This window comes from Protobothrops mucrosquamatus, unplaced genomic scaffold, assembly GCF_001527695.2.
Source record: "Protobothrops mucrosquamatus isolate PMUCROS unplaced genomic scaffold, P.Mucros_1.0 scaffold984, whole genome shotgun sequence".
NCBI classification, from domain to species: domain Eukaryota; kingdom Metazoa; phylum Chordata; class Lepidosauria; order Squamata; family Viperidae; genus Protobothrops; species Protobothrops mucrosquamatus.
Window position 1 is genome coordinate 741018 of NW_015387224.1, and position 22877 is coordinate 763894.

The following is a 22877-nucleotide window of genomic DNA, read 5'->3' on the forward strand; positions in this document are numbered from 1 at the left end:
TCCCACAAGCAAAATCAATGGGAAAGTTGGCTGGCAGTTACTAGTCCTGGGCAGCTTGCAAACAAGCTGGAAAAATACTAAGGCAGTGATGGCGAACCTTTTAGAGACCGAGTGCCCAAACTGCAACTCAAAACCCACTTATGCATCGTCGGGTGCCAGGTGGGTGTGGCCATTGGGTGGGTGTGGCCCATTGGGTGGGCGTGGTTGCAGTGGTAATGGCAGACTGGGTGGGACTAAAAAGTTCAATCAATCAATTCCAACTTTGCAAGATCTTTTTTTCCACCGCAAGTTGAAATTGACTGATTGATTGAACCTTTTTTTTTTTTTTTTTGGCACACAGCGGCAGAGGCCTAAAGGGAAAAGGTTTTATAAAACCCAGCTGAAGGCCTAGGACTGGGGCAACGGCATGCGTGCCCACAGAGAGGGCTCTGAGTGCCGCCTCTGGCACCTGTGCCATAGGTTCGCCACCACTGTACTAAGGCATGAGAGAGGGAGGTGCTGTGATTTGCACAGGATGCTAAAGTGGTGCAACTGGTTGCAGGCTGGGGGTGTGCTGTGATGCAAGTGTGCATTACAGTGTATGGAAACCCTAGTATCTTGTGTTCTGTAACGGATGGCTTGGGAGAAAAAGTGGTGAGAGCAACTTGCAACCTTCCCTACTGGCTTTCTCACTGCTTATGGGAAGCTGGCAAGGAACCTTGCCAATGATCACATGACCATAAGACGTTGCAACCGTGTGAGCTTGCCAAATATCTGGATTGTGATCATGTGACTACAGGGGTGGTACAGTGGCCAGAACTTTGAGAACAAGTGGTAAGTACTTTTCAGCACTATCACAACTTTGGTCGCTGAAGAGTCCTTAACTGAAGACTATCTGTTCATAGTTACAATTTCAAAAAAATTATGATACAGCGAATAGTGAAATAATTCTCAGATAATGTAATTTGTGGTAAAAAAAATTGCTAACATTTCTGGGATTGTTTGATGCTGGCACTTAGCACTGGACTGAAACAAAAATTGTGTTTCACATCTGCAAGAAGACCCAGAGAGTACCAAGGACTCAGCAATTCAACCCTAAGCTACAAATATTCTCTTCAATTAGTATAGATTTGTTTTAGGGAAGCTTTATGCTCTTAAAGAATGTTTGCTGTGACTAGTTAACTAGGATAGGGTAAAAATATAATACCAGTAGTAGTACTTACCTAGTCTGAACCTGCTTAGATTTTTAGGACAGCCAAGGTTGGTTAATTGTGCTGCCTATTATGGGCATTTACAGACTTGATTATTTCTATTTAGGACAGACCTGGGTATCACTTTTTAAATGCTAATCTGTTTGGCAATTATTAAAAGTTAACAAAATTACATTGCATGGTTAATTGGAGTACAAATCCAGTAATACAAATCCCATTTTTATTAGTATAGAAAGGAACTACAGAATTTTATGTTAACATTTGCTTAGCTTTTGATATCTCCCTTCACTTACTGTATAGAAAAGTCATCCAGGGTATGGTGGATGGAGAACGCTGAAGGGCATATGTATGTATGTGTACAGATGCACACAAAACTTTGTAGGCCAAAAACCACTATTTTAACATTTTAAACCCTAAAAGGCCTACGATCTACATCTAACAAATTGTTTTTCTTATTATATACTTGTCCATACACTAAGATCTTCAGAATAAAACCTTAAGATAAATCTTTTTAAACAGGCATTCACGAACTGTTCTAAAGAATTCTTTGTTCTGTTTTTTTTTAAGATTGTGCTATTTTAGCTTACTTTCCATATATTTTATAGTGGCTATCTTGACTATTCTGTTTGTTTAGAAAGGCAGAATAGTGAAAATACTTTTCAGTGAACTAAATCAGTGCTCAAAACTGTTAAGGCAGAGATGTGATGTTGCTTTCATGATAATAACAGTCATCTTTTTTATTCTGTGGAGCAGATGGTTTACTGCAATGCTTAAAATTACTCTCATTTATGGGCAATACAGATTGAGAGGGCTTCTTTAATTAATAATTAACACCAGAAATTTGGACAGTTTTCACACATTGATACTAAAGGCAAATATAGTCATTTTTTCATAATTTACTGAACTGTGCATCTGCTTCTGCAACTCATGGACAGCAATACAACAAGGAAGTCCAACAATAAGAATCTGTCCAAGAAAAAAGAAAGAAACTTCAGTCAACACATGATCTAGCATAACTTTTATTTAAGACTCAATTCTCCCCTATGAAATGAGGAAACAGGTGTACAAGTAGTCCTTGTTTACCAACTGCTTTAACAACTATTCAAAGATATGACTATAAAAAAAAGTTATGTGACCAATCCTCACATTTATGACCATTACAATATCCCGCAGTCATGTGATTACCATTGCAACAAAGGAGTTAACAGAGAAGGTAGAAATAAAATTGTAACTTCTGGTCATGTGATGTTTTGCTTAAGAACTGTGGAGCTTCTCTTAATCAAATGGGAAAGTCGTTTAAGCCCATTGAAGTCATGTAATCTTCTGCTTAGTGACCTTAGTACTTAGTGAGCAAGTTGCCAGTCCCAACTGTAACCGCTAAAAAAGGACTATCTGTAAACAATATATAAAAATAGGCTAATAGATATCGAAGTGACAGAAAAGTTCTTCATTAAGTAAGGAATTACAGAATTGAAACTATGGAATCATATATTATTATATTGAAAATAAAATAGGGTAAACTTCAGTACATTCACTAAAAACAGCTAAAACAAGTAGACCTTGCATACTGTCTGCATCAGCCAGCGATCATCTGAAGTTATGACAATGATAAAAAAAAATTGTGATCAAGCCCATGCTGTTTGCTGATTAGTAAATGTTGCCCTCTGCCTGACCTATTTTCCTTCTCCCCCCCCCTTCTCCACAGAGAGGATAGACTAAACAAGTGATCTCTTCTTGAGCTGCTTTTCTCCAACCAAATGCTAACCACAAGTTAACAAGTTCAGCTCTGTGACGGCCTGTAACTGACTAGACTTTAATCAATTTGGGTTTTGTTTGCAGCTCAGGAGCTTGCTAGGCAAACAACTGGTGCCAGTCCGTTCCTTTCAATATGTATCCCCCACTGTGTGCCTGCTTACTCTCTTGAAATTCCTTCATCTCCAATAAATGTAAATACAAACATTAATTCCCTTGCTAAAGTAATATTGTAAGCTAATTGTGGTCACATGGGTTTCTATTTTGTGACTGCATTACTTAGCAACCGAGTTGCCACTTCCAACTGTGGTTGCTAAATGAAGACTACCCAAAATTAAACCCTTTTCTTAAGCGAGCTCCATAAAATCTATGTAACGAGAAAAATAGGAAAACAGCTACATTAGAGATATTTTAGGTCCAGTGTTACTAGACTCAGGTTATTGTTTATTCACCAAATAGTACGACACTTACTTATTTGTGTGCGATTTCCTTAGGTTTCCTCATTTTAAATCCAATGATGAGCATTAGAATGCTTCCATATGTAAGTAGCACATACTAAAAACAGAATACATACAGGTCAGATCAACCAAAATTTCAAATGAATACTGTAAAATTATAATGGCAGATACTTACATTCCTTCTGCCTATTGTTGTATAGCTATTAAAGTATTTCTTAAATCCTGTAAATTGGTGTTCTGTTCCAGAATCATGTCCTGCCATTATTGCTTGATCTAGATGCAACAGAAATTAATCTTAATTTCAATTTAAAACAATTTTGTTTGTGTATATTTATCTGATGCACTTTTAATTTGTAACAAAATTATTAGTAACTGGTAAACAAATAACAATTAACACACTAACAGTTACAAAGTAGCTTTACTTGCTTTTTTGTAGTTCTGTCTCAAGTAAGTAGCCTGACTGGAAAGCCCATGGATATTTAACCCAGGACTGAAGCAAATATACAAATAAATGACCAACTAAGGCTGGTAGAAATATTACTGAATCTTTGGACAGGTTGCATTCTCCAACCTACTGCTTTCATACCAGGAAGAGACACTTAGCTTCAGTTTCTGATGCGGCGGTAAATCTCAAGCTGGATTACTACAATGTGCCCCTTAGCCTTTCAAGATAATTTGAAAGTTGCAGCACGCATAGAATGCAATGAAATGTATATCAACTCTTGAAGATGCTACGTAACCCCCTACCATGTATGAAAAAGCTCACTGGTTATGGTATCCAACTCAAAGTTTATATGCTGTATATGCTGCCCCAACTCACAGTGATACTCTCAATGGTATATAAAGGCTTATATAGCTCAGGCCAAGACACTTATAGGACCATCCCATATAATCTGCCTTCCATTCCTAAACCATCAATGGGGCATCTTTTAGAAGATCTGATGCAAATAATTTTGCTTTGGCGAAGCTCATAATTGAGGAACAAACTGCTATTGAAGTTGAAACAATCCCTATCCTTATTACAATTTAGGAGGAGTTAAAACATATTTAGTAAGTCAGGCCTCAATATTTTAATTGTTTTAAAATGCATTGTTTCAAGGTTTGTTTTAATTATATTTTCTATTTTAACTGTAATATATAGAGTAGGTTTCTAGTTAGCCAGCTTTATAAAAGATCCAATCTCATGAACCGAATAATCCAACTGTTCTGGCTTGATGAAAACACCAGGTTTTTATTAGTTTTCTAGTCACCAGGTGGGAAGGGGCCAATCACACACAGGGACAATGCTATTCCCATGAGTGGGGCAGCCACTGAGAAAACACACTGAAGAGTCCCTAAAGTAACAAATCTGTTATTAAGGGACACATAAATGACCTGCCCTATTGAATCCTATCAAGTGGATAGATGTTATTGGGAGAAGGCTGTCCCACAGATACAGGTCCTAAAACAAACAAACTAAGACTCGCTCCCAGCAAGACAGAGTGGCTTTGAATTGCACTCAGAAACCAATGTGACTGTTAGAAGTGTTACATATGTGCCTAGAGATGGCAATCACTAATTATTGCAGGTCCCAATATTCCATACTGTACAGGGCTCATTCCAAAAGTCCACTTGAGAGGTTATAAACGCATAAATAAAAGTAATGCCTTTCATTCCAAGAAAAAGTGCAACTGAAATACAAGATGAAGCTGTACAAATACCCTCTTGGTCATAGATATTACTTGTTCTTTGGGTAGGAGCTATGAGTTCAAGGGGAAGTCTGAATTGTAAACCAGTTCCACCTGCTCAGATTTAACAATGGAATCTCACTGAAATTGACAGACCTTGGAACCCAATGCCATTGTCTTGCTGGCATTGAGTCTCAATCTGTTTCTCCCAATCCAGTCTTGGGAGAGTCTCCTAGCAACTTGACATCATTTATTTGATCATAGGTTGAGAATTACATCTCAATGACCTGATGAAATATCTCAACCACTATTCACCTAATGCTGAATAGGACTGAGGAGAGAAAAGAGCCCTACAGCATACCCCCTATCTCCAATTAGGGCTTTAGGTTTGATCACTCCCCCCTCCTCCAACTCTTGAAGATAACTTGAAAGAATACTATGATTGATGGTATTGAAAGCAACTGTGACATCAAACAAGGCCAGGAGGACCAGAACTTATACATAAACTCAATGAACCTCCTCTCTAAGCTGAATATGACTGCAATGTGTCCAGATAATGTTTCCTCCAGGACCCTTTACAGTTGAAGTTCAACTACTTTCTCTCTACCAGAGAATGGTTTGTTCCTCCCACTGGAAGCTTTTATCAAATTGTTAGTGCTAGACAAGACAGTGTACAAATCAAGACCTTAACCTCTCTCCTTTGGTGTTTTTTTCCACAATGGACCAATCTGTTCCCCAGTACCTCCAAAAGCAACCTATGACAATCAAGATACTATTGTTTAGCTTCATCTTCTCCTAGACTTATCACACTTCCGGACAGTAAAAACCAAAAATTGCATGCAACTAGGAGAGGGAGCTACAATTCACAATAGGTAACAAGAGCGTATTCTGCTTGGGCTCGGATGTAGGATTGTGTTGTTTTTGGCATAGGAGAATGTTGTAAGTATTCTTAGAGCACCAATTTTTTCAGCCAGTAACATAAAAAGCAAAAGCAACATCCTATTGGGACATTAAACTTTTAGGGATCAATTAACATTGTACACAACTATGAAATTTAAAGTGTATGACAATTCATCTCCCCAGATAAGGGACAAAAATGTCATAGCATTCAATACATCTGTACCTGATTACAGTGAATAGAAAAGTATGGCAGTATATTCCACCCCTTTAGGATTTGAGACGAAATACAGGCCTGGGGAGTATAAATCAATCAATCCAATACAACAATTAAAGCTAAGTGGTCTGTTAAATATGAAAACCACTTACCAAGTATTTTACTTTTCTAACTAGACAAGCACACGAGATCCCTTTTCCACCTGAATTTATATCCACTTAAGAACAGAAAATCTGAAATATGAAGATGGTTCACCTATAGATCCAAGACAGGCAGCACTGCTCAAACATAAACTCAATATTTTAACCATCCCGGAACAAAAAATTACTATACAATTACAGGATGCCGGTTACATGCACCAGTACATATTCCCATTTATCCGGCAGCAAATGATCCTATTTGATCAGTTTTCGCCCTCCCGGTGCCTTTCAAAAGTGTTGGGACTGTCACGTTGCCTGGTACTGCAATTAAAAAGCTGTGATTCAAAACAAATGGAAGACTCTGGTTGAGAAGGATGCTATAAAAATAGCTACGTTTGTAAAAGCATGCATAATCTTTCAAATAATTGCAGAACAAAATTGGTATTCTTCGCCTAGTTATTTATATGTGATAAAATTTAATTTACTTCAAGGCATGCTGAGAAATATTATTCCCTTTTACAAAATCAAATACCAGTAACAAGACAAGGCAGCACCCACCGCGTTCTCTATCCGCTGCCTCCTCCAGGTAGCAACGACTCAATGCCCTTCATGTACAAAATGGAGTCATTCAATTGACCAACGTTCCTTAGCCAATCATTGATGCACTGAGGAGGGAGTTTATTTATCCAAACCGGAACTGTGGCCAAGACCGGTTGTTTTTATTGGCCGATGAATATGCTCGTCAAATTACTAGTTTCTACCTTCTGTGACGGAAATCAATGCCGTTGCTCTATGGTTACTACTTGGTAATCGGCTTCACTTCCTTTTACCTTTTTTCGCCATCGTTTTCCATTCCGGGTCAAGGGACAAATGGTGTCTTTTCTTCAAGCGTGCGATTGATACGTGAAAGTAAGTATGAGGAATGTAAGACAGCTTTTTGGGAAAAGGCGAGGGAGATGTGGGGAGAAGGAATGGAGCAGGACGTAAAGAGGGAAGGCTTACCGAACTGGGAATGGAGGAAAAAAGCAACATGAGTTCCACGTGTTGAACTTGGGTAGACCCCAAGAGTTGCGGGGTGGATTTATAGTCTCCGCTGAAATAATCGTTCCCCAGCTCTTTTTTTTTTTTAAATAAATATCCACAGAGTGCTTTATATGCATCATTGGAAAAAATATAATTTTATAAAATTTGGTGAAGAAAGAAAAAATCTCTAATAATTTTAGATAAATTTTCCACTTGTGATGTGCTCCTGGCTACTTTCCTTGGTGACCAGAGGCAAGCTCGCCTGACCAATAACCAGCCAAGACACAGTGAAGGCCTTTTGTTTCGTTTATTGCAGGGGTTCTCAACCTTGGCAACTTTAAGACTTGTGGACTTCAACTCCCAGAATTCCTCAGCCAGCTTTGCTGGCTGAGGAATTCTGGGAGTTGAAGTCCACAAGTCTTAAAGTTGCCAAGGTTGAGAACCCCTGGTTTATTGCAATAAGCGGGGAGAGAAGCTATCAAAGCTTGGTTGTCTCCAAAGTTTTAACCCAAAATATCTCCTCCTTTTATTCATCCCTATCACCGGCCGCTACATCCCTCCTCTTTCCCCATTGGCTGAGGTATTATGAGGTTACACTCTTTCCGTCTGCTTATACACATTTCCTGATAACATATTAAATCATATTCACATATACAATAATAATAAGAAAAATTAGACATTTAAATGGTTATTTTAAACTCAATAGATATTTATGTCCCCATTTTAAACAATAAGTTCTTTTCCTGCTTTTCAATTCAGCGTGCCTTTCCTCTTATTCAGCTTATCTTCCTATTCTCCATTTCATCTTGTCTTTCCTGGCTAGCCATTTCCTTTTACAGCTATATATATATATATTATGGCTTCTCTTCTTCCTTTCTCAGACCCAGCTATTTTTGCCTATATGTTTATCTTGCTTCCTTTATGTTTTCTTTTCCTGACTCTCACCAATTGTAGGTTTAACTGACTCTGAAGATTTATCATATTGATGCCTATTTATCACACTTTAGTTCTGCTTACTGGGAAGATAGTCTTATTGGTACAAGTAGTCCTCGACTTACAACAGTTCATTTAGAGACTGTTCAAAGTTACAGTGGCACTGAAAACAATGACTTAGGACCGTTTTTCACTTATGTCCGTTGCAGCAACCCCATAGTCACCTAATTCAGCCACTTGGCAACTGATACATACTTATGAGGGTTGCAGTGTCCCAGAGTCACATGATCACCTTTTGAGACCTGACAAGCAAAGGGGGAAGCCAGAGTCACTTAACAACCGTGTTATTAACTTAACCACTGCAATGATTCACTTAACAACTGTGGCAAGAAAGATCATACAATGGGGCAAAACTCACTTAACACATGTCTCCCTTAACAAAATAAATTTGGGGCTCAATTGTGGTCAAAAGTTGAGGACTACTTGTATACTGCAGCCATTCATTGTGGCTCCTGTTTGTCTTCCAATATCACTCCTTTACTTTGGTAACTGCATCAAAAAATCTTATGCACAAAAGAAACTGCCTTCATCTTCACCATGGCTGCAGTTCTGGTTTCAAATGCTTGCAGACCTTTTAAAATTCCAGTCCTTTTCAATTGTGAAATGGGTAGAAATCAGTTTATAAGTATTTTTCTTGTATATGGGTTTCAGCTTATTATACAGCTACTTATTATTTGGAGTCTTAGTTGAGCAAAGATGCTTTCTAACTTTATAGGAATCTATAATATTAATAAAGAAATGAGTAGGAGCCACAGTCTACTTTATAAAAATTGGGCCTCTTACAATCCTGCTACACTGTGCAGAAGAGTGACTTTATAACGTTGAATTGTATTCTGCCTAACAATTTGTTCAGTGATGCACTTTATTTGGTGTTCTGCTTCTGTGATGATAATAGCTAATGGATAATATATGTAGCTAATAGATTGTATTAGCTTATAGCTAGCAGGTAATATATGAATAAGACTCAACGTGTACCTCAAAGACCATTCCAAACAGTGAACTAATCATACCTTTTTATAAGAAAGCATAAAAGCATTTTGCAGAATGCAAAGTTTTTCAGATATTGTGTTTGCTCAAAGTTTTCTGTAATATGCTGAAAACAGCATCCCAGTTTTTTTACTCATTTTTAACATTTTTTAAAATCATGGAGACAATGCTTAGTGGGGGTTGCTTTGGATTAAAAAAGATCTGTACCAAAAAATTACAATGTTAATTAATATTCAGAAATATATTAACAAACCAAAGTGATTATTATTAATTTAAGAATAACAGTTTGTATTGCTGTCCTGTGTTGATAGTGAGATATAAAAATAGCTAATTAAATGTTTGAAAGGCAAGCTGAGGTTAAAATAATTTATTTGAAGCAGACACATAGCAAAGACATAACTGTTACTTTCCTTCTCTGTTACAAATTCATATTTATTTTTATTGGACTATAAGGATTATTTCTATAGATAATAGTAATAGGGACACTGTGATGCTATGCAAGGAATTTCAGGATCTAGATTCTCTTCAGAATTTTCAGGATATTTTTCTTAAGAAAAGCTCATTTTAACTATTTTTGCAATATGAATTCAATAATTGACTACAAATAGTTACGCAGTTGAAACTCTTTCCATCCCAATTTGAAAAGCTTTAGTTTAATAAGTCAAAGAAAAATCATCTGTCAATCTTAACAACTAGCCATTGTGAAACTACAGCTCAATGAAAAAAAGGACTGAAAATAGTCAACTCTTATAACAGCTCTGTTTTAGAATATTTGTATGATGATGTAATCAATTAAAATGTCTATGATCTCCCCGGCCCAGGACTTAGTTATTGATAAAGAATGAATCTTGATTATCAGTGTTCCAGAATACATTGACCTTCCCCTATCTCATGTCTTTTGGTTGTTTTGAACTTCCCATCACTACCGGCTTACTTACCCAGAGGTGGAGGATGACATGGGATCATATATATATTTGGATGGTTCCAATTTTTGGCACTATTAGAATGGCTAAAGAGCTAATATTTTTTTTAAAAAATGAGTCAAATATTTTATATTCTTATGATTTAATACCTGTCATCTCTCATTCCTAAAATGAAAGAATGCTTACGTTGTATAATTTTGTCCTGATGAATGATTTATACATTCTAATAGTTTAGTTTCCTTTCATATAGAAAGACAACCATGTCATCTATAGAGGAGAATTTTCCAAGAGGTGGTATACAGAAGAAAGGACAGGAAGAAAAAGCAGTCAGACAACCAACAGTTGAAGAAGATAATTTATTCAAGGTATGCAAATTATGAACATCTAAACTTTTATTGCCTCAGACCATTGATTCCTCTAACTAGCTTTGTGACTGATACCAATTGCCTTATACCCTGGCTTTCTTAGAGTCATGGGGCGGGAAGGGATGTTGGAGGTCTAGTCCGTCCCCCTGCCCAAGGCAGGAGTCCTTATATCATCCCAGACAAATGGTTGTCCAGTCTTTTCTTGAAAACCTTCAGTGATGGAGCACCCACAACTTTGGGAGGCAAGCTTTTCCATTGATTAGTTGTTGCCACTGTCAGGAAATTTCTCTTTATTTCGAGGTTGAATCACCCTCTAACGAGCTTCCAACCTTTACTTCTTGTCCTACCCTCAAGTGCTATGAAGAGTAAATTGATGCTCTCTTCCCTGTGACAGCCCTTCAAGTATTGGAAGATGGCTTTCATGTCTCCCCTAAGCTTCCTAGGCTAGAACATGGGTGTCAGACTGCCGGCCTGTGGGCCAGTTGCATCATATGGAGACTGCCCACCCCAGCTCCAGCAATGCAAAAAAGTCATGACACATCACATGATGCAGCGAGTTTGACACCCGTGGCCTAGAACATACATTGTTCCCTTAACATTCATCATACCCCTTATCATTTTGTTGCTGTTCTCTGCACTCTTTCTAGGGCCTATAGGGCATCTTTCTTTTAATCTTGGTGATTAGAACTGGATGTAGTATTCTAAATGTGGCCTCACTAATACAATATGGAGCGAGACTATCATTTCTTGATGCTGTCCCTCTGTTGATGCAACCTATTTTTGTTGGCTTTTTTGGCAGCTGCAGCACACTGCTAGTTGATATTTAAGCAGTGGTCCATCAGGACATCTAGGCCCCTCTCCTGTACCTGTGTATCTGGTTTTTCCTGCCTTAGTGCAGGACCTTACTTTTCACTAAACTGTATCTTGTTGGATAGGCTCCAATGCTCAAATCTATCAATATTTTTTTGAATCTTAAAGTATTAGCAGTTTTTCAAATTCCAAAGTGATAATATGGGAACACTTTAAAAATGAAGGTGGGAGAGAAATATATATGAATACTTTATTTCCACTGAGCTTAAATTTTGGTATGAAGCTTCAGTAGTTTTCAAATTTTATTTCTTTATTTTGTGCTCTGGTGCTATTACAGAGACTCTTGATGCTTCATATACATCAAGAAATACAATAAAACATTGAAACTATAAAAGCAAATAATCACACTATAATCAGTTGAGCTGATGCCATCTTCCATTAATTCATCTTCCCAAAGGCTCTCTGAAGTAACTAGAGTTTGTAATACTTTGCGAAAGCTGATAGAAAGCAGGCAAATCGGATTTCTGAGAGAACAGGATTCCAAAAAGTACCTGCGGAAAAGGTGGATCTATCAGCCTCCACTCCACTTCCTCATAAAGCTGAGAGATTATGAGCAAGTTCTCCCAAGATGTCAGATAAATTAAAGCTGAACAAGGAAACGGGCTTGGATAAATGATTCTTTATATTTAAATACTGAATCTATGATAAAGTTTAATCCTGATTATAGTACATACAATAAAAAAACAGACAAATGGTGGCAATACTTCATTATATTTACTCATAGTTGATTTTTTTCAAATTAATAACAAGCCATTTTAAAAGGGTAGTTCTTGAACTATTTAAAATATAAGTGTATCACTGAAGACTATGGCAGAAATTAAAATTTACCAAACTAATTAGTAGGTCCAACAGATACTCTGACCCCCAAGACAATTTTAAAACATTTGTCTGTTTTTATTTAACTTTGCATTTTTGTTTCTTTTGTATTTGATCTTAATTTAGTAATGGTGTAACTGTTTTTAGTCATCTTAAGTGGTTTGTGTGTTCTAGACCAGGGATAGGCAACCTTGGCTCTTTTATGACTCGTGGACTTCAACTATGCTGGCTCAGAAATTCTGGGAGTTGAAGTCCACGAGTCATAAAAAAGCCAAGGTTGCCTACCCCTGTTCTAGACGGATGAGATATAACATTTTATATAAGAAATAACTTTTATGCAAAGGAGATTGCCTTGTTTTTTGGCCATATATCATTTGTATTCTCTCCTGGATGATTCCTGTACTAAGATGCTGTAGTACAAGCTTTTATGTTTGCACTGTATAAATTGCACACTGTGCTTCATTTATTACAGTTTGAGCATGTTTATGGGAAAATTATAACCCAAATTGGCCCAAAATATAGCTTGTTCCAGTCTTACATTGAGTCATTCACCTCACCTCTTCTGTTTCATATAAGAGGAGGCAGCATATACTTCCTAGCTAAGTTAGCTGTTGTGTATAGATCTGGTAAAAATGGTTGATTTAAGATATGCCTTATTGAAATGAACCAAGATCATTTCTAGTTTGGGGTGCATTGAATAGTTCAGGGACAGAGTATGTATGTTCCAGTTCTTCAATTAAACAATGTCATTTATTATAACCCAGAAAACATATATTCTCTGTTACAGCACCCGCTTGCTGAAAAAAACCAGCCAGAGATTTATGTGGCTCCCACCCAATGGTGTAAAAAAAGTCTTTGGAAATCTGACTGTTCCCCATTCCTTGGGTGCCAAATCCCTGTAGAATTCTCTGGTTGGTCCAGAATTACTTCGGATACTGAGATGGGTGGCATATAAATTTAATAAATAAATAAATTCTAATTGACTGTTGGTATGTTTTTCCCAGGTGCACATAATTTGTATTTTTACTGTTCGAATATTTTACTGTTTTTAATTTTGTAAGCCACCCAGAGTATTTTGGAGTTCAACAGTCTTTAAATCTCATTCATTCATTCATTCATTCATTCATTCATTCACAATAGTTTAAGTTAGCTAGAAAATCCAAGTTTAATTAACCATAGTTTCTCATTTTATATCAAATTATGATTAATTAAACATGGAAATGAATGTTTCCTACTTTTCTGTATACAGGAGATAAAAATCAGAACGAGTTGGCAGCACCTTTAGACTTACATATTTTATTATGATGGATAAGATTTCATGAGCTGCAGCTCACTTTATGTAATTTTTGGTTACTATATATTGACTTAGCTCTGCTCCTACAATATAGAAGATAATAGATCATTCAAGCCTAGGTCTCCAGTGATATATTTTGATAATATTGTACTGAATTATGTACAAATGAGCCATACTCTTTTAACTTTTTTCTGTTTCATTTCCTGAAAGTTGCAGTGATGTATTGCTTTCCTCTCCCTATTACTAACATCTATAGAATTGGGGAAGCAACTTTGTATTTTTATGTAATCTATTTTAGACTCAACATGAAGAAGTAACTCGGAAAAGAAAGAAAAAATATGAAGATCAAAAGGAACCAAAAAAACTTAAGTCTGAGAAGAAAGCTGTTACAAAAACCAGTGCTAAAGATTTTGAACTTTTGTCAGCAGAGGTTGGTTGGTATTTTGCACTGTAATTTATCTGTCATGCTATGATATGCTATTCTACCTGACTATCCCAATTTATTTTATTAGATAATATGTCACCATGATAAAATAATTCGTAAGTCCTATTTATATAGCATAATATTGAATGAACCTCAGTTAGTTAGGTTTGTACAAAGGACACAAATAAACCACATCTTGGTAGAAGACAGATGAATCCAGCCATAGTTTGATTATCTAGATCAGACATGTCAAACTCGCGACGTCGCGTGACGTATCGGAGCTTTTTCCCCATTGCCGGCAATGGGGTGGGCACGGTTTCCTCGTGATGCGTCTGGCCCATGGGCCGGCAGCTTAACACCCCTGATCTAGATGTATATTCTGAAGCTCAGTATAAGCCCTCAGTATAAAACAAGTTACAGATCTTTGATCTTGAAATGGTGATATGGTTTCCTTTCCACTTAACTGGATTTTTCTGGGTGCTTTGTTGCATCTCCTTAAATTCATATGTTATCTGTACTAACAGAAGCTTAATGTGCAAAACCTATGTAAAAGTATATCTGTGATTGTTGCTTATTAGTGTTTGTTTGTCTTCAACAGTCTCTTACAGAGGGAACACTGCTGTTAGGATGTGTGAAAAAGAGTAATCAGTTTGATCTGGTGATCAACTTGCCAAATGGTCTTACTGGATTTGTGAAAATAACTTGCATATGTGATGCCTATAATGAATTGCTAAATAAGCAGGTGGCCACTGATGAGCCTGTGGAGGTAAGACATGATGTGGAATTGGTAGATGAAGTCCATGAATATCAACAAAGGAGGCATTCATATTTGCCTTGTGGTTTGTTTTGCTCTTAATCAAACCACATTTGGATCTGCTAAGTCCAGGTCTTGAATACATAGATATTAGTGTTTGTTTGACAAAAGAATTGAGGACAGCCATTGGAATTAGCATATATGTACCATTCTTGATTTTATTCTTAATTGTGATATATTTTGCTGTGAATCCAGTCTGTAACACAGTTTGATAGCAATGTCAAAATATATTCAAAATATATTCAATTTACTGAATATACTCTGGGGAGACTATGTTATTATGTTGCTTGCTGTGAAACCTAGAAAATAGCTTGCCACTAATCTTTCCTTATTTTTTATATTCCCTCTTGAATTTTTTTTGCAGGAACTGAATTCTCTCTCAGACTTGTTCCCTCCAGGAATGTTGGTAAGATGTGCTGTGGTAGGCACAGAGAAGAAATCTGTGGGACATCAGAAGATACACTTAACCATTAATCCAAGCGATGTCAACAAAGGTTTGAATCCTACAGTTGTGAAAGAGGGCATGGTAAGTAACTCAAGATTTTCCCTCATTTTATTTTTCATACTTATATCCCAAATTGTTTGAGACAATTAGAAAAAAACACATTTTTAAAAAATTGTAAGCAAAGGAGTGACTACAAATGACAGCAGGGCAATTAAAGACAACAGAGGTGGGTTAAAAAAAAGTCAAATTTCAAAATTACATTTTTACAAGTAGAGTTTTATGGGAAAATTCAGTGAAACAGCATTAAAGATAGTACATATTGGTTTAAAATGCTGGGATATACAAACACATACAGTAATGAAGAGGTGTCCGATATAAGATCTAAGAAATAAGTTTCATGGGAAAGGCCTGAACCTCACATACAATAGATTCCTGTTATAAAATGGAATTGTCCTGAATACAGCTAATCCTCAACTTACGACCACAACTGAGCACAAAATTTCTGTTGCTAAGTGAGACATTTGTTAAGTGAATTTTATGACATTTCTTGCCATAGTTGTTAAATGAATCACTGCCGTTGTTAAATTAGTAACATGGTTGTTAAGTGAATCTGGTTTCCCCATTGACTTTGCTGGTCAGAAGGTCTCACGTGATCCTGAGACTCTGCACCCGTCATAAATATGAGTCAGTTGCCAAGCCTCTGAATTTTGATCACATGACCATGAGAATGCCGCAATGGTCATACGTAAAAAATGGTCATAAATAACTTTTTTCAGTGCCGTTATAACTTTGAATGGTCGCTAAATGAACTGTTTTAAGTCGAGGATTACATATATTTTATATTTTATTTAAATAATTGGGAAAAATAGCAGTAGCTCCCCCTCTCCTTAATAAGCCGCTGTTATTTCATTAATTGGGAATGCAATGATGCTGACATTCTTTTTTTTTTTTAATGGAATAGTAGTGCAAAAACTTTAGGACACCCCTGTGGAGGACTTAAGCGGATTGCTGGGGGTGGGATGTGGGTGGAGGAGAGAGGTTGTAAAAGGGAGTGGCTGAGCCATATGCTGCATTCCAGATTTAAAAGCTGTGATGAAAATAAAAAGTCTCCCCTCTTCTGATATTTCCATTTGGGGAGGAGTTTCACTTCCTTGTTTTGTGGCCTTTATCCTCCTTCCCAATCTGGTATTCTCCATATGTGCTGGCTCCAATGATCTTCAACCAGCAGAGATCATAAAGAAAGCTGATAGAGAGGCAGATTAGCTTGAAATTTGAGGAGAAACTGATAGGTTAGTAGTTTCAGCCAGAAGTTTAATTGGTTTGGGACAAAAGGAGGGAATAGGAAAAGAAATCTGAATTTGGTCAAGCACATTAACTATTTTGCTGCTTTTTTTTTCTTGGTTGTTCAAGAGAAATATTTGCTCTCTTTGCTCTGATGCTGAAGTTAAATATTTCTCTTTGGTATCCTATGTTACTTGGAGATTTGTTGCTCCATTATCTTATGGCTACACCTTACCCTTTTAGGTTTGTTATTTTAAAAAAATAAGTAGGCATGCTACAAAACACTGACCTCTAGCATATTTTTTATTAGTAAGAGTGCTTCTGCTTCCTGGATTTTCTCCATAATTATTTTTAGAAAATAAAAGCAGTGGGTATAGGGAGTCCTCCACTTAACAATCACCACTTGACCCTGAATCTTGGTAGTTGAGCAAAGCGGTTCTTAAATGACATGTCACATGAATTCTTTACTCAACTACTGCAGAGGCGAACAGAAGAGAAATCCCTCAGCATGCTGGAGGAACAGGCCTCAAATCTGGTGAAAATGCTAGCAAATGCAGACTCAGTGTTTGCTAACATTTTTCCTCTGAAGAGATGGAAACGCTGGTGTTCACTAGCATTTCCCATCCGGAGAGGCTGAAATGCTGGCAAATGCCAGTGTTTGAAGATGTGCAAAATGCTGGCATTTGCTAGCGTTTTTGCCAGATTTGAAGTCCCTTCCTCCAGCAGATGGGATAATTTCCCTCCCTCTCCCAGCACGGAGGGAAGGCAAAATCTCGCTGGGGGAATGGATCTCAAATCAAATGTCCTCTCCACTTACAACTCTTCCCTGTCAGTTTCCCAACTGACTTTCTGGAAGAAATCAGCAGAGAAGACTGCAAATGGTGATTACATAATTGCAGAGCACTAATCCTAAGCGCAAAGGTTGTCAAGTGTCCCAAATGCAATGATGCCACTGGGAGGAGGGGGGGGAGGATGAGGTTTTATCATAGCCAGAAGTGCTTTACAAGTCATAAAGCATCCATTCCAAGACCATTGTGACCAGTTCTTAAACAACTGATTGTAAGCTGAGGAGTACCTGTAGCTGCATTCATTATTGTGTGGAAAATCTGTCTGGCTTCTGAGAAAAATACAAGTTAAATTATAAATTTATAAATTATAAAAAAAGGCTAGCGCTGAAGATGAACATGATGAGAGAGAGAGAGTGTGTGTGTTATGTAGATACATATACACACACATAGGTATTTATGGCTAGATGTGCTCATTGTGTCACCTGTTATGTTAGCTAGCAGGATCCCAATGGCAATCAGTTTGTTGTTCAATTTAACAACAATATTTTTTAAACTCCAAAAAGATTTGGGCAATTAGCAATGAAGGTCTTGTGAAAGTCAATGGCTTTTTTCCTTAGTAAATGAAACTTAGTAAATGAGAAAAGGTAGGGGACAAAGAACAGTATGAATTACTCTATATATCTCTTTATATATATTTAATTCAATATTTCTTATTTGAACAGCTACTCTCTGGATGCGTAACTAGTATAGAAGACCATGGTTACATTATTGATATAGGTATTCCTGGAACAAAAGCGTTTCTTCCTCGGCAGAAAGCCCAGGGCTATCTGCAATCACTCAACAAAGGTAAAACTTTTTATTGTTGTGTTGAGTGTAACACTGGGGGGAGAGAAAGTTCTGTGTTTCTGTTTATGTGTGTATTTAAATCAATGTACAGTAGCTATTTTCCATATTTGACCAACTTCTCTAGATTTTTTTAAATGGGAGTCTTGTTTGTTTTTTTGCTTATTTAAAGTATTTATCACTCACGATGAAATTGGTGAATTAATGAAATAGCTGAAAAATATGATAACAGAAAAGTTATAGCAAATAATTACTGAAGAGAGATTATATTCAGTATGCTGGATTTATAGGAACTGAACTAAAGATAGGGCAATATCTGAACTGCCTTATTGAAGAAGTGAAGAACGGTGGAAGAATAATCCGCGTATCCATCAATCAGTCTGAGGTTGCTTCAGCCGTTGCCACAGAAAAACAAAACTGGTCACTCGCCAACTTGCTACCTGGGCTAGTGGTGAAAGCCCAGGTTCAGGAGGTAAAACGAATCCTCTATTGTTTATAAGCATACATACAAAAAAGAAAATTGTATTTGTAGTGGGCATAAAGTTCATCCATATTGAAGTTAAGAACCAATTTTTGATCTGTTCAGTGTTTCTCAACCTTGACAATTTTAAGGCATGTGGACTTCAACTCCCAGATTTCCACAGCCAGCATTGCTGGCTGTGGAATTCTGGGAGTTGAAGTCCACCTGCCTTAAAAATGTCAAGGTTGAGAAACACTGTGTTAATCCAAGAGTCTACATGGTAGGCAGATATCTGCTTGATTGCAATTTTTATTCTGCTAGACTATAAATGATGTTGGAAAGTTTGTAGGCAGATTCTGAATTTTATAAGACCCCCCTACTTAAAATGGTTATGCACACAATTCTGCGTTAATTTCATTTCCTTCAAAGTGAGGGTGGATTTTCAAGTGTATCTTATTTGTTTCCCAGAATCAAGGGTAGCAAGAATGCTGATTCTCCTCCTAAGCCTAGTTTCATTCACTGTTGGTAAAGGAGGAGTGATTGAGCCCAACCCACCTATACTGTGGACTCCCACAAGACTATTTAATATCTACTTAAAACTGCTGGGCAAGCTCATCCCTCATAAGGTCAGGCTTGCTTCAAGGATCTGTTGACGATACAATTAAATATCTTGACCCAGGCCTACTAAGTGATCCTGTCAAGATTGTGTTGTAATAGTGCGAGGATGTTGGGATCTAGATGAGGAGGAGCAAACTTAGGATCAATCCTAGCTAATCTGAATGGCTTGGCGGTCATGGACCATTTCTCTCTTGGGATTTTTCAATTTTAGTTCTAGAAGGAACTAGCACACAGTTTGGAGTTTGTCCTGGACTCACAGCTCTTGCTCAAAAAGCAGATGGCAGCTATGGCCAGGAAGGTCTCTTCATTGTATTATCTCGTACACCAGTTGCTCCTTTTCCCATTTAAAACCCAGTATAATATAAGGATAATTACAAAATAAAATATTTTTGTTGGCAAACATGCATCTGTACTACTAGCTTTCATCTTCTGGTTGGACTTTTATATAATTTCACATATTCAGTCATGCATGCAAAATGATATTTAATTGAAACTTAAGTAGAAAATGATTAATACAACCAAATATATAACATTTCTAAAATGTCAAAATAAATACTTGTTTTGTTAAGTCTTCACTTTTCCTCCAGATCTTTTAAGGAAATCCATCCATAAGAAGCATTTTTGTTCCTTTTATATTTTTCCAGGTGACTTCTTCTGGAATTTCTTTAAGTTTTCTCTCTTCCTTTACTGGAATTGTGGATTTCATGCACACAAATTCTCTAAAAACAAGACTTTTCTCACCAAATCAGATGGTAGGTTGGTAAGCAGTTATGTTTAAACTATGATGAAAATGTAAACGAATTACTGCATGTCTAAATTACTAGTTCTTTGTATTCCTGGATTCTAGAATTTTTTTAAAAAAGTAAAAGTGATATTCTTAATGCTCTTAGAAGGTGGCAGCATTTATCCATCCTTATATAGGCATAGAAACTCAGTGGGCATAGGGTTGGTTAAAACTTGGATGGTAGACTACCAAGCCAACCTGAGAAGTTGATAAACATCTTAGAAATAGTTAATACTTCTGTGTCACTTGTAAAAAGACTGTATAGATGTACTCATGAAATCATAAGGATCAAGACTTTTAATATCTTTATTACCTTCTGGCACTTTGTAAATACTTATAAAAATATTTTTCTGTCTTCCTCCACAAAAAATTTGTCTAGTAAATGGAATTAAAATACTTTCTTCCGCTTTTCCTCTTTCCAGGTGAAAGCCTGCATTCTTTCAAATAATCCTGCTTCCAAGGCAATTCGCCTTTCTTTGCGCCCAGTTTTCCTTCAGCCTGGCATCCAGCTTAGCCAACTTTCCAATGATCGGATTGGTGTGGTAGTAGCAGACTCAAAAGTAGAGATGTTTTTCAAAAACATTGGTGCTGTTTTCATGCTGGATGATGGCAGTCATGCTTTTTCACATGTAAGTAACATAATGGAGGCTTCAGCTTGTATTTACTTTTTTTATTTAAATGTCTCATCAGTCAAAAAACATCAAGGGAAAATGCAATTATCTTCTTACTGGCTGGAAGACTTTTGCTTCTAGCATTAATTTTATCCATTAATGAGTCCTTGCTAAATGTATTTTATTATTTCTCTATGTNCAGTCATGCTTTTTCACATGTAAGTAACATAATGGAGGCTTCAGCTTGTATTTACTTTTTTTATTTAAATGTCTCATCAGTCAAAAAACATCAAGGGAAAATGCAATTATCTTCTTACTGGCTGGAAGACTTTTGCTTCTAGCATTAATTTTATCCATTAATGAGTCCTTGCTAAATGTATTTTATTATTTCTCTATGTTCTTGTACAGTGAAATCTGTAGGACAGAAATAGGCCACTTGGGTTCTTGCTGCTCTTAGAGTTAGGTTGTTTTCTTGTGTATGTTTCACTGTCAGACCAGGTAGCATTTTCAATTCCCCCACATACCCTCAGTAGTAAGGGCTAATCAGTGACATAATTGTTTTACCAATAAGGGCATGATTTTTATATAGGCTCTTTCAAATCGACTGTTTAATCCAGAAGTTGTTCTTAGGTTTTAGGTTGCTTTTGTGGTGTTTTTCCACTAATCACAACATAATTTGCTATCAGATTTTGGTGATATAATCCTGGACTTCCTGGGTTCTGGGAAAAAAAAATACTCCCCCCCCCAAAAAAAAAAGTTAGTGAAGATTTTTTCCGCTTTCTTTTGTATAAATTCATTCATTCATTCATTCATTCATTCATTCATTCTAATGAAGCATCCTTTAAAATAAACAAATTGGTTTGTTGGTTGTCAGTCTGTTTCTAAGTTGTTTAAAATCTTGGTGTGTCTTTAAGAACCAAATTGAGATCTACCGTAGCTAATAGTCAAGGTACTAGTAGATCAGGATTTGGGAGACTCAACTCCTAATGCAGCATCAGTAAGGAAAGTCACTGGGTGATTTTAGGCAGTCCATTTCTCTTACTCCATCCTATTAATGGGGCTAAAATTAAGGATCATGTAAATCATCTTGAGTCTTCTGGAGAAAAGATGGGATATAGATTTAAGAAATGGATAATAATGGCTATAAACGTCCACAATGGTTCTGTGGCTTATTCAGATATCATGTTTCTACAGTTGTCAAACAGAACAAGAATTTTGCATACATATGGAAGTTTTTATGTTTTTGCAGTTTGGGCCTTTTATTGTTGTTGTTATTGTGCATGTACAAAGCAATGGACAGGCTTTTGCATGGACTGTGATTTTTTTATCTGCAGTTGTGATGACGGAATGAAAAAGGTAGCCTTTTATAAAAAGGCTACCTTTTTATAAAAGGAAAACATGTCTTCTAGGTACGTTCTTCAACATGGTCTTCAGAGCTATAGACCCTCCCAGGAGCTTGGTGCCCTCATAATTTTTTTAGCGTCACACAAATATTTTTTTCCCCTCTGTTGCAGTTTAGACACCAGGTTTAGAGAGGGAGACTTTAATATGGCATAAATATTATTGTCACGTGCATTATAAGACTTTTATTGTGTTTTGTTGTTCATTTTATTTAATAATTCTTAAGAATATTTGTTGGCTTAAATAAAGTAAATATGGGTTTTTTGAATTTGGCCAATGATCAAGCTTCTAAGACACCATGTCTGTTGTGTTATAGCAGGGTTGATGTTATACTAGAAATTGACTTAATCGTTATAATATATTTTACAGATAAAGTATCTTCCAAAGACTTCCAAATCTTTCAAAACTGAGGTGTTTAAGCCTGGAAGTAAACATACATGTCGAATTATTGACTACAGCTTGATAGATGACATGATCATAGTGTCTCTCAAAAAGTAAGGTTCTTGTCTCATTTCATGTATTTTGTATGGATTAATTTTTCAAATTCTGAACAGTTTAAGCGTGTGTCCCTTTCTGGCACTGCCCACGGCAGGAGGAACTTCCCAATGCCTCATAAATATCTGACATGTTTCAGTTCCCTTGGGTGCTGAATCCCCATTACTTTCAAAAAGACATACATACCTAGATATTTATGCAGACTTAACTAGAGTTAACTGCACATTCTTATTTTATGTATTTTGAACTTTTGTATTTTAATTCAAGAACCACCAGTTTGGTAGAATGCTGAAAAAGACTAGCAAAGTGACTCACAAATTA

The 22877-nt window shown here is 36.6% G+C and overlaps 2 protein-coding genes across 3 annotated transcripts; one reads left to right on the forward strand and one right to left on the reverse strand.

Moving 5' to 3' along the window:
- Positions 1-1395: 1395 nt before the first annotated feature.
- On the reverse strand, positions 1396-7019 carry ATP5MD (ATP synthase membrane subunit DAPIT). 2 transcript variants are annotated; one of them, XM_015819783.1, is made up of 4 exons: positions 6880-7019; positions 3576-3673; positions 3414-3497; positions 1396-2156 (listed from the first exon to the last, which is right to left on the reverse strand). In XM_015819783.1, exons 2-3 carry the CDS (start codon positions 3660-3662, stop codon positions 3414-3416), a joined length of 171 nt encoding a protein of 56 aa, XP_015675269.1. In that variant the 5' UTR covers positions 3663-3673; positions 6880-7019; the 3' UTR covers positions 1396-2156. The 2 variants fall into 2 exon arrangements, with proteins under 2 accessions (XP_015675269.1, XP_015675270.1); XM_015819784.1 differs by lacking the exon at positions 6880-7019 and adding an exon at positions 6334-6436.
- Positions 7020-7172: 153 nt separating this feature from the next.
- On the forward strand, positions 7173-22555 carry LOC107290854 (protein RRP5 homolog; the record flags this gene model as incomplete). Its single annotated transcript, XM_015819787.1, has 10 exons — positions 7173-7230; positions 10498-10612; positions 13891-14022; positions 14615-14782; positions 15195-15356; positions 18067-18190; positions 18478-18659; positions 19910-20017; positions 20472-20678; positions 22431-22555. Coding segments are annotated over exons 2-10 (1313 nt in total), but the record flags the coding sequence as incomplete, so codon positions are not given.
- Between the last annotated feature and the right edge of the window lie 322 nt (positions 22556-22877).